The sequence below is a fragment of the Argiope bruennichi genome, chromosome 11, assembly GCF_947563725.1.
Source record: "Argiope bruennichi chromosome 11, qqArgBrue1.1, whole genome shotgun sequence".
NCBI classification, from domain to species: domain Eukaryota; kingdom Metazoa; phylum Arthropoda; class Arachnida; order Araneae; family Araneidae; genus Argiope; species Argiope bruennichi.
The window spans coordinates 9,627,819-9,640,896 of NC_079161.1; the positions used below are offsets into that span (position 1 = coordinate 9,627,819).

Sequence of the window (13,078 nt, forward strand, 5' to 3'; positions counted from 1 at the left end):
TCCATCATTCCATGAACTTCTAGTTTTAGGTAGAAAAAAAAATAGCATTTAACTTTACCCATGTTATTCTCTCATCTCTATGGCTTCGGGACTAGAAGTGTCGTCCTCGTCATCTGACCGCTGTTCAAAATTACGAGGTCAGTCCCAAAATAGCCCTAGTGTTGCTTTTAAATGGGACGTTAATATAACTGAACTAAATTCGGGACTGGAGGTTCCAGATTCGAGAAAGGATTCCACCGAAAAACCGCCATGTAAGGGGGTCTGGCACATCAATTCCGTCTGAGACAAATGCCTTCTTGCTAGCGCGGTGCGGAAGTTTGGACAGGAAGGTACCAATTCAACCGTTGGTTTCTTTTTTGACGACGTTTGAATAAAATTATGTAATCATTTAACAATATTGCCGCATTGAAAAGAGGCAGTCGACTCCCCATGGTGGAATGGTCATAGCACTGGTATAAAGACAACATAGTACTGGATCGTAAGTTCGAATCCGGCTAAAGACAATGCGATTCACAGTCTGTGTAAATATTTTAAATCCTTGATTTTTAGTTTTCCTTTATTCCATGTTCCAGAAGATTCTGGACATTTGTTTAGTTTATTAGACAAGTGTTCTGGACTTTTCTTACTGTCTCCAGAAAAGTATTCTGGAACTTTCCCTGCTAGTATAAAAGCAGAAGATCTGTCAGTCACTGTATTCTCAGTTCAGAGTTAAGTTAATAAATTGGTTTAACTCTACTTCTTGTGTGTGTCATTGAGTTCCACACTAAAGAACCTACGTGGCAATATTTTAATTAAAATTGATGGCACATCATTTGATTATAATTGCTAATTATAATCAGAGACTCTAATATAGTGATTGGGCAACAACGAATATATATGAGAAATTAGGATAATCTAAGTTTGTATAAAATTATTTGATATATCCATCTTTGATTTTTTCTGCAATAGTTACTCAAAGTGTGTAAACTCTTTTCTAGATTCTTATGAAAATTCATTTTAAATTAGGCCTGCTGTTAAATAGACTTCTAGTGAATACAATATCCTATTGCGCATTAAAAATATAAAGCCTGAATGATAGTAATAAGATTCCCTGAACTAGTATAAGTAATTTGTTTTACATCAGTTGAAGTTATTTACTCTTTTAGAAATTCCGACAGTTCTGTCGATCTGAATGTCGGGAGCCAGCTGATACATTTAGTTTTTGTCTTAGTTCGTCTCTTTCTCCGACATTTTGAGAAACTCAGTTAAGAGGAAAAAATAGCGTAACCTAGAGGCACAGAAGATAGTTATATATTTATGACAGAATTGAATATTTATAATGATTAAAAAATATTTACGTTAAGGTAAATAAATATTAACTTCTATTTCTTTTCAGTTTAACACATCGACCCTTCAGCACGCCATGTCTTTATTAGAGAAAGTGTTCAGTGACCACGAACAAGAAATATTCGGGGAAGATCTCGCAGATGTGATCGCCATGATGACGTCACTTCCCCACCGCTTTCTGACAGCAACGCAGTTCCAACCCAGTCCGGACAGATGGACAGCCACCAAGAGCTTGATCGAGAAATCGGCGTCGCTGTTCGATCGGATAATAGAACTGAACGAAACTTGGCATGATATAGCAGAGGTCAGTGTTTTGTTTGGTACTATTTATAAAAGTGAATTTCGGAACTTTTTTTGTTGAAATAATGTGAATTTCGTCTTTGATCTTAGACATATATCTCTAATTACAAAAAGCATTGAAACGATGAGGATTCTATAAAAATCAATTAAAAGACTACGTTTAAGAAATACGAAATTTGGATTTTTATAACAAAATTATGCAAAGAAATGAAAGAGGCATTCAAATCTTCAGTCTTAAACATTATAGCATATAATATTTTAGAATTGATTCCTTTATCTTATTTTCATTTGCCTTCTCCCACTGGGGGGGGGGGGGCACCTCGTAATTCAGGATGATAAACTTCCCGCATGGTGTTAATTCTCGCCATCTTGGTAGGTGCAGAAAAAAGTGGGGTTCTGGCTTCTCCCATAGATGACGGGACATACTTCCTTAGGGACAGATTGTACCGTGGCCGGTAATGGCCCTTAGGACTCAATGACCACAGTTCTCACGAACGTTGCTACTGCGGCGATCCGGTCAGTCAGATTTCTCCGTGTGGATTCGGGCAGGTCGGAGTAGTCACTTTAAGGATCTCTAAAAAGAAGTTCTAAAGAGGTTATTAATCTTATTGGATCATTAAAAGATTTAGATGTTATGTACAAAATTAAATAAATGACTGATTATATTCATGAGCCGCACAAAGTTGGAGGTGGTGTAAATCCGCGGCCCTTTTTAATATGTCTTTTGGATAAAAAACAACCTGTTCGTTTTGTATCTACTCCAATCAAAGAAATGAATCTCCCTTTTGCATTTTAACTAGGAAAGACGACCGATCGCAGGCACACACCTGCTTTCGACCATCGACGAAATGGGCCTAATTCTGGCAGATGCCATGGTGGAGGGCATCAGAGAGCAAAGTGTTATAGGAAAGAACATGGGTAAGTGGTTTCCACTTTCTCAGAAATCTACCTCTTGAAGATATTCTTAGTGTGCATCAGTTATGTTTAGTTTAGTCATATTAACGTCCCTTTTCAAAGCAACACTAGGGCTGTTTTGGGATCAACCTCGTAATTTGGAGCCACGGTCAGATGATGAGGGCAATAACAGAACTGGCACCCCTTCTCCAAACTTCCACGCCACACCAGCGGGACTGCATTTGGCCTGACAGATTTAACGTGCGCCAGATACACTTGCACGACGATTCTTAGGGCGTATCGGGTCTCGAGCCTGAAACCTTCTGATTCCGAAGTGGAGACCTCACCACTAGGTCACCGCGGCCCGTAAATTCCGATGATCTGATAAGTTATCAGATCACTGGAACTCAAGAATCCTTTTTTAGCTTTTAAATGCCCGATTTTTTAATAAATATTAGTTTTAAAAAGTCAAAGATTTGTGACTTTAATTCTTTTGATTGAATCATCGAATTTTTTTAATCGTATTTTATTTTATGTATGTTTTACGGTTAAGGAATAGCTTGAACAGTGAGTGGCCAATCGGCAACAATGTTAAATATAGACTTAAATATTTTATTTTTTAAATAGACTACTTTTAACTCATTTTGAGGAATAAAATATAGTGTTTTTAATAGCGGAAACAAAAAGCACATGCTGTCACAAGTTTTAAAACAATTCATCATGACTTAGGCTGCCATGAAAATTGACTTAATAGCATTTTCAGCATCTATCCTATTGGCATGCAGGTATTGGCATTGGTACAGTGACAATAAACCGTAGCGTTTCTAACTTAATCTCAGAATATTTTAGAACACAAAACTGGGTGCGATGTTGCAAAGCAACACTTGGCTTGCCAAATATATTTAATGGTTTCAACATATGCTTTAGCAAGTCTTTCGAGGCAAAGAAAGTTAAATTTGCATATTCCGTTAAAGGCAAAAAATTCAAAAAACAAAACATAATTGGATTTATCTATTCTGGAATCTAGTTTTCTGTCTTTTCGTCTTGAAAAATCATACATAATGAATGAACTTGACTAATTAATGAACGAAAATGGATGAACTCGACTAATTAATGAATGAATTTGACTAATTAATAAATAAAAATGAATTTGACTAATTAATGAATGAAAATGAAGGAATTCAACTCGACTAATTAATGAATGAAAATGGATGAACTCGATTTAACCAATTAATGAATGGACTTGTCTTGACTAATTAATGAATGAAGAGGAATGTACTTGACTAATTAATAAATGACAATGAATGAACTTCACTTGAAAATTATACAATGAACATAAAAGTATATTCTAGAAAACGGAAAAATAAGAAAAAGAAGTCTAATATACGTGGGCTGGAGTGTGATTATACCAATGAAGAACGAATGACTTAATCTTTGAAATTCTTTAATTTATATTTATGGCACTTACATCAGGCATTTAAGATGAGAACAAACAATTAAAATGAACAACCAGGAGGATTAAATCATCAACATCAAAAATTATCACTACCATCTTGGTGCAATCATCTTCAATTCTCCGTCTGGCGAGAGCAGATGGGAAGAAGTTTTCGTGACGTCGCGGTAATTCGAGTGTTGCCATCTAAGGAAACTAAAATCCTACAAGACATTTATCTTTTCTTTTCTCCTTATTAATATTTTTAGTAATTTAGTGTAAATCCCGAACAAAAACCATAATGCTTAATTTAGTATATCGTATGAAAATTAGTTTTATTATACGATAAAATTTCAGATTTCTTTTCTGTTGTATCAATATGCTAAATTAAAGGTTGAACATTGAAGAATAGGTTCTATTGTTTTTACTTTTTCGTAAACAAAGAGAAAGAATTGTGATCATCTAAAAACCCCGAATTCGACATATTGACGAGTTTCTGCGTTTTAGAGGTTCCTGAGTGCGAAAAAAATATTTTTAGAATTATGTCAGAGAACACGTACCTCTGTGAATTGTACCTCTTTTCACTGATGATTTCAGTTTGAATTTTGTCCTAACTTTTGAGATTAATCTCTGGGATGTGGTTAATACTCATATATCAAATAACACAATACATATTTTGGACATCTTTTTCCTAACCAATTTAAACCAAGCATAGACACAAAACTGTAGTCCATTATTAATTATTTGACTACAATTAGTCACAAAATCAAAAGCCAAATTTATTATTTATGTATAAATTTATTTGTATGTATTTAAGTTCATCCACTTTTGAGTTTTCGCGTTTGCATGCTTGCGAAAATATAGACTGCCACATAATTAATCTCTCTGAAGATTCGGTTGAAATTTGATAAAATCCCACACTTTAATTATTAAAACAATGTAACAAATTCTATCCATCTAGTTCACTTTGTTTTTTTATAGTTATCCTGTATAATTTATATTCGGACAGGCGAACAGACAGATTTCCTCTAAATGGGTTTTATTCAAAATTTTAATAGAAATCTATAAATTGGAATATAAATAGTATATACTAAATTTCATCTGCCTAGTTCAAAGCGTTTTTTAATTATCGTGTGCACAGACTCGGACAGACAGACTTAATTCCCTAAATACATTCTTTGGACTCGGAATTCGTCAAAATCATGAATTAGATTTTTTGGCCCTTACAATACTTTCTCTTTGAATACTTCATCCGGGAAGGTTTAAAAAAAATTCAATTAACTTTTAAAGATGCGATTCATCCAAATTTCAAATTCAAATTTTCTTCCCAAGAAACAGCTTTTTTTTTTTTTTTTTTTTTTTTTTTTTTTTCTAATTACAGCCATTTACCCCATTTTGGGAGAAATTTGGTAGCTATACGTCCAACAGTGTAGCCAGTGATTTCAGTTATTTTTTATATTATTATTTTCTCCCATACCAAAAATATAGAAAATTTTGCAAATATCCAAAAATTCGAACTCGAGATTTTGAAAAATTTTCACGTTTCAGACCTCTGAGTTTTAAAAACACAATTTTGGCATTATGTCTGTGTTTAGTTTAGTTATATTAACGTCCCGTTTTAAAGCAACACTAGAGCCATTTTGGGACGGACTTGATCTGGCTCCCTTCTCTCCAAACCTCCACGCCATACCAACTTGAGGACGTTTCGCCCTGACATATTTAACGTGCACCAGACCTGCTTACACGACGGTTCTTCGGTGGAACCGAATCTCGAATGTAAGTTTCTCCTCTGGTTCCGAAGCCGAGACCTTACCACCAGGCCACCTCGGCCCCCACTATGTCTGTGACCAAGATAACTTAGAAACTCCTTGAACGAGATTGGATTAAATTAGAAATTAAAACAAATTTGTAGATTTCTATCAAATTCTGAAAAAAATTCCGGCTGTGCTTTCCGGATTTTCGAATATACGTTTATACGATACCTACAACATGAAGAGAAGTAAATGGATAAAATACGGTGCACTGATTTAACATCTATAGCGCAGATATCTATCAAAGTTTGAGTCGGATCCAACAAGGGATTGGCCATCTGTCTATCTGTAATGTAATCCGCAATGATTTAAATACATCCATTTCGGTATGTAATTTTGTAACTGCAAGTGTAGTTCTTTGTCAAAATTGTGTTTCAGTCGGTTGGAGAAAACGCGTCTAAAACACGAATTCGATATTCGGATGTTATCAATCACATGTCAGAGATTAATCATCAAAAAAAAAGAAAGAAAAAAAAAAAGCTCTAAGAAGATTTTGTAGCGCAGTTATGTACAGCTCATAAAGTTCGGTTATTACAAGGGATTATATTTCCGGAATGATTAAAGCAGATTATATTTCAAATTAAAATGAAGCGAAACTATATCATGTCGACATATTTTTTAACAGGCGCAACAATCTCAGGAGACACCCGAGCACAAGTCAAACCTGATTGGTTTGTCAGATCAGTGAATTGAAAACCGCTAAATTCGTTTCCCGCCAATTTTACAGTAACCAATTTTTATCTGAGAAGCGGTAAGCATTGTTCCGTATTGCAAGGATAAGCAATAAACATAGAATTCAAATGTGCGCTATGCGGCGCTGAATTTTATCAAAAACGCAGTTTATTTTAAACGCATTTTATAAAAAAAACCGCTCATAATATATTCTTTTCAAATATAGAAATAAGGGTTTCTCCGTGTGAAGTTATTGCCTTAAATTCTGAACACATATGTTAAAATAAATCCAGTGAGAGTTTTGTAGATCTGTACATTTCATTTTTATTGAAAGACAACATTTATAAACCTATATAATAAGAGTTCATAATATTTTCTTTTTAAATATAGAAATAAGAGCACACTTAAAAACATGTAGCAGACCCTGATTTCTTCTATGTCAGCTTTATTATAAAATAGATGCGAGTGTAAAATTTTAATCAACTGAATTACAAAACAAAATACTACAGTACTGATATCTGTTCCCAAATTAATTTCTCCAAAGTACGCATCTAATTGCCAAAAGAAAAGATAAATAGCCAATAGAAGATTTCCCATGCCGTATAGTTTGAAGTCATGTGATCGAACGAACCAATCAGGTTTGACTTGTGCTCGGGTGTCTCCTGAGATTGAGGCACCTGTGTTTTTTTATTCCAGAACAAGCAACTGGTGTTGCCAATTTTAAAAGGACAAACTTGCGAAAACAAAGATAATAATGTAAAATATAGCTGCTACAGTTTTTCGGAATCATAAAACTTGATAATAGAAGAATTTAGTTTCGCATACCCATTCTTAGAACCAGTTAAATATTTTTACTTCATTGCAAATCAAATTTTACATCCACATGAATTATTATATTGTGTGGAAAGATAAGAGAAAAATATCTTTTTTCGTAGAGGTGCACGCTACATTTCATATTCATCAGATGCAACCGCATTATTTTATGATTCTCGTAAAGCTCTAAAAATTCGTAATCTAAAAGACGCAGATTTGTTTGCCTTCCAGCGTCTCTTTTGGCTCATGAATATTCGATATCAGGTTGTTTCATGACTCCTCAGTTACCGCACACCTTGAAGTAAACAGATAACGATTCTTTTTATCGATATAAGTTTATGATATAATAGCTTCTAAAATCTTTATATTTCCTGTCATTTTTAGTTTCCGCTACATAGTAATGTTATAATAGATTGAAAATAAGATGAAAGAAACCTTTAAAAACAAAGAAATGGTACTTTACAGCGGCTAGTTCTTGATAAAGACAATTTAAATGACCTTATTGGCAAGCATAGCATCTTCGAGGAATGCCCTACGAGCTTTATAATTAAAATACAGGATATTTATTTCAAAGTTAATTTTCATCATATTTTTTTTCAAATTCCGCCATTATAATACAGTTTGAAATCGAAGAACAGATATTTTAGAGTGGAATTCTTTTTCAGCTCGGGGATTCTAATTGATAGAAAAAGGTTTAGATGCACTTTTCGATTGGATTGTTTTTCAACAAAATCGAATTTTTTAAAAGTAATGAAGGGATCAATCCGAAATTTTTACTGATATACAAAGTATAGAGGAAGTATTGTAATCATCAATAAATTAGAACTCGACATTTTAACGAATCACCAAGTTTTAAACCTTTCCAAGTTCAAAAAACGCATTTTTGTAAAACATCTGACTGCCCGTCCATCTACCTGTCTCTGACAAACATAATTGAAAAACGCTTTGAGCTAGAAGGATGAAATTTTGTTGTTGTTGTTTCTAATGGCTCGTCATAGACAAGCCCACTCACTTTAGAAATCAGTGATTTTAAGCCAAGGGTGCGTCTCTTGTTTTTGCAGTAGCGCCATCTAGGGCCAAGAGTTCATTCATGCATTTCATTCATTCATCCACTGATCGTAATTAAGACCTGAATCAGAGAACTATCACCCCTGATCCAGTACCCTCAGTGGCATTACTCTCGACATGGAAGATTTTGTGATCACGACAGATTTATACGTGCGCCCGCCACCACACACACGGAGAGTCTTCGGCCGAACTCGCAACCCAAGAACCGCGAATCCAACGCCCTCCCAACCAGGCTATTCCGGCCTTGAAATTTTAAATATGGTCTTTACTTCAAATTTTGAGCAAAATTTATTTATAGGAAATATGTCTGTCCAACTGTTCGAATATAAGTTAACACTATAAATACAAACTGAAGGGATCTAGATGAATAAAATTCGATATACAAATTTAACATTTATATTGTAGATTCCTGTCACCTTTTGAACCAAAACCAATAAGGGGTTGGCCTTCTGTCGGTCTGTACTTTAAAGGCAAATAAACTCAATAATTGAAAAAATCAATGATTTAAATATAGCAAATTTGTTAAAGGATTTTCTGACAGCAATTATAGTTTTGTGTTAGCTATTGGTCTCAATCGGTTTGGAAAAGCTATGTTTGAAACATAAATTCCCTTTCATTAGAGAGCATGCGAGAAAGTTTCGGGGGGACCGCTACCTTTTGTTTATCTCACTCCAGTTTTAATTAAACTACCATGACATTTTTAATTTTATTTTATGGATCTTTTTTAATATCTACTACATTTTATTTTAAATTTTCCCTCTCAAATGAATAGCTTTCCATATCTACGCAAAAAAAAAAAAAAAAAAAAAAAAGTATTTAAACTCTACCTCCACTCTGACTGAACTTGTAACATATTCATGTTTAAACTTAGAGGCCTGTTCTGAATAGCCGCCTCAACAAGCCAATAGCCTTAAATCTATAAAATTTCTGTCATACATTTTGTTCCATATCAAAGCACACTTCGACTGGACTAATTCCGTTTTTTTCCAATGGTGAATTGTCATTCCTATTTTCGCTTTCTCTTGTACCTAGATTATAATATTTTGATCAAGATTTATCAAATAGTAGCGTAAAACAAAATAATTCCTCTATATATCCTTATACATATACAAAGAACAACTTGTTCTCATCTACGTTAATACTATTCACAAACAATTCACAGTTCAACAGGAAGTAGTTCCTCTATCAAATCGGAGAATAGATCACCAAAAAAACCGCTAACAGGCTGTTAGCTCTAAACGACTACTCCAGGGTAGCTCTAAAAATCCACCGGTCCCTATTAAGTGGACATTAGCGCTGAAGTCGGAATCGCACGGAACTTCTGAAAAAAATTCAGGAACAACTTCTCCGCATACCAACTCAACCCGAATCCCAGTTCGAAGCCTTCCTCTCTCCTCTTCTCTGAAAAAAAAAAAATACTGCATTTTATTTCCACCAGATGCCCGTCCCTGTTTCTCATTGGTGAACTAAAGTTCCCTTATCTATCAATAACTGTTCAGCAATGCTTCCTCAATGGTTTCAACTTAATCGAGGGAGTGTCTGTTAAGGATCCGTCTTAAGCACATGTTAATTACCATCTATTCACAGCTAACATAGGCTGAAGTGCACCTGGGTTTGACACTTAATGGCAACGGTTGCTGGTGATTGATCGTTTCTCGATGGCTCTAGGAGTTTCTTCATAAGGGGAAAAAAGTTTAGCATCTGGATTTTTTATAGTTCTTCTCGCTTGAAGTCATGATAAATCTATTTGAAACGACGGGACACACATTTGTGTTCCCATACCTGGCTAGCAACAAATGATCAGACATAATGACTCTCCTAGTGAAGCGGATCCACATTTGGTGGTCCGTATGCACTTAACTATATGTAGGGAAACGGGTGAGTTTACATATTGTCGGAATGCCAATTACCACGTGAGGAAAAAGGGAAAATGTTACAAGATCTTCAATTGTCTCAGTACAGCCTTAACAATTAAAATGTAATACACATTGAAATATAAAACGAATTTGTGCTTACTGCCTTTTGTTTTTCGCAGCAATGCAGGTCTTGAGGACACAGCGTGGCGAACCATTGCAGTTGCCACAGTGGGAGGTCACCAGCGGTTACAGTCACAGAGGAAATGTCATGCTGGAACAAGGATACGATGCACGTTTGCGTCCGGAAGAAGGAAATATTTCTGTTTTATTTACACTTTACTCTGATCTAACAAGCATATTTTCATCGCAGGAGGCTCAAAAGTAAGAATAATTAATTAGCAATTTTTTTTTTCTTTTCACATTCCAAATTTAAGTAATATTGTTGGGGCGTTGTTGGGTCAAAAAGGGATAGAAAACAAAATCGCTTTAAGACAATGGCGTAGCTATAGAGTAGCAAGACTAGCAAAATGGCAGTTTAGTTTTAGCTTTACTTACATTTACGTCCTGTTTTTTAAAGCAACACTAGGGCTATTTTAGGTCGGACCTCGTAATTTTGGACTGCGGTCAGATGACGAGGAAGACACTTGAGATGGCACCCCCTCTACCAAACTTCTACACTACACCAGTGGATAGCAAAATGACAAGTCCACATCCTTAGTTATACTAATTAGAGCTGTTAGTATTATTAATGCGCTTATGCTGATATTGTCTTACCCTCCGTGACTAAAAAAATTTACCCCACCCATAAATATGCACCAGCGATCCTATACTCTCTAGTTACACTATAGATATGCCAAAGTAGTTGTTAGAAATCCATTTTTGACCAAATTATCTAATAAAAAAAATAAATAGAATTGGAAATGACTTTTTTAAAACACCTAGCTAAAGTCACACTTCTAGAAATGAAATTATTTAAGAATCGAAAGATATTGTTCGAAATTTCTTTTTCTCTCTTTATGTCCTATTCTTATTCCTTAACAAATTCGACCATAATTAATAAAAAAATGAAGAACATTTTTATGCATATATCGAAAATGAGAAATTATTCTTTTTATCAAAACCCTAGAGTTCAGAAACGAAAAGTGCTTAAAGCAAGAAATTTAAACAAAAATGAATAATATACGAGAGAAAATTTCAAATCAACCATTAAAAATTACGAATCTATTTTAAAGGATAAAGAGTTTCACGTTGTCACACTTTTGACTCGACCATTTTATTTGTAATATATAAAGCTAATTTTTATTTGGCAGTAATTTTGTGCAATAATTTCTTTCCCCTTTCCATTGTTTGTCTTTTTACATATAAATCTTTTTAATGAAACAAATTATCTTCTATTTTTGTATTTTTTTAGTAAAAACAATTCCTCCGGGATCTTGAATTCTGCTGTCGTAAGTGCAACCGTCTCCCAAAACAGGAAACCCAGGCCAATCAGTCGTCCTGTCAGAATCCTAATGGAGCATCTGTTGCCGAAACCGAACGACTCAGCCTGCGTTTTTTGGAACATGCAAAGGTGACTAATATTATTGACAGTAATTTCCTCGGATTTCTTAGTTTTTATAATATTAAATATATTTTTAAATTCACCGCGTTTTTATATTATCATCTTATTTTTGAAATAATTGGAAACAATTGACCGTCCAAGATTGAAAATTTTGTTTCGCTGCAGTAGTTGTTCAGGATATTTTTGAATCTACGATGAAGGTACAAAGTCTTAGAATGACTGGCGTAGGGAGAACGTGGTTATCTAAATATCAAAATGTGCATTTCGCAGAATCCAAATAAATTCACTTTATTTATGAGTTTAGAACTCATAAGATACGAATTGCATACGCAAACGCGACAAAGCATGCAAAAATTAAAATAAGTTAAATTACTGCGGTTTATAAATGTAATTTGAAATACAAGACTTGTTGACACCTGACCATGGAGAGGTTCAAAAACAACCAAAATCAAAAATAGTAAAATTTTCAATAAACGTTTAGAAGGCATATTCTATACCGAGATAACTCACTGAAAATCTTGTCACTGATTTCGATTCTTTCGAAAATTAAAGATCCCTCTGTTGATGATCAATTTCTTGAATCCTGTACTATCACCCTGTGAATCCGATTAAGTATGTGAGGGCTGATGTCATCTCCGTATGGAATAATCTGTTATTTTCTTATATTCTAACAATAAAATGGAAGAAAAGAAAATAATTATATTAAAGATTGACCGCGAATGCTTGTTTCCTTTTCACAGAAACGAGTGGGACACTGAGGGTTGCCGGGTGGAGAGTGGGAACGACACCTACAGCCTCTGCGTCTGTAACCATCTGACCAACTTTGCTCTACTCATGGATTACCAGGGTCTCTTGGACGATGTGGACCAGCGACCCTTCCACTACATCACCCTGGTAGGGTGCGTCTTATCCATCGTCTGCCTAGCCGTATGCGTCGTCGTCTTCTCGTGCTACAGGTAAAGAAAATTTTCTATGTATATATACATATAATATTACAAATCTGTAAAGTTGCTTCCCAGCACGGTTAGTTCAATCACTGGAAAAACCGTTTTACGATCAGCTCTGTTGGATCCTGATCGGGTGCCGAGTCAGTGATCCCAGAACTTGGCGAAAAATTTGGCGACTTTTGGTGACAAAATAGATAATACTGGAATTTTCCAGAAATTTGATGATAGAACCAATAGGAACCATAATATGCTTGATTACTGACCAAAGTCGCCAAGCTCTGGGATTACTGACTCTGCACCCAATCAGCATCCAACAGAGCTGATCGTAAAACGATCTTTCCAGTGATTGAACTAACCGTGCTGGGAAGCAACATTACATTTCTAACAATATCTACGAG

The 13,078-nt window shown here is 34.9% G+C and overlaps 1 protein-coding gene across 1 annotated transcript in view; it reads left to right on the forward strand.

Moving 5' to 3' along the window:
* Positions 1-13,078, forward strand: part of LOC129956854 (adhesion G protein-coupled receptor L3-like) — a 68,173-nt gene that overhangs the window by 44,427 nt on the left and 10,668 nt on the right. The window contains exons 6-10 of the mRNA XM_056068810.1: positions 1,376-1,630; positions 2,427-2,544; positions 10,352-10,553; positions 11,584-11,742; positions 12,474-12,689. Of these exons, the coding sequence (XP_055924785.1) occupies positions 1,376-1,630; positions 2,427-2,544; positions 10,352-10,553; positions 11,584-11,742; positions 12,474-12,689 (950 nt within the window). The remainder of the gene's footprint in view (positions 1-1,375; positions 1,631-2,426; positions 2,545-10,351; positions 10,554-11,583; positions 11,743-12,473; positions 12,690-13,078) is intronic.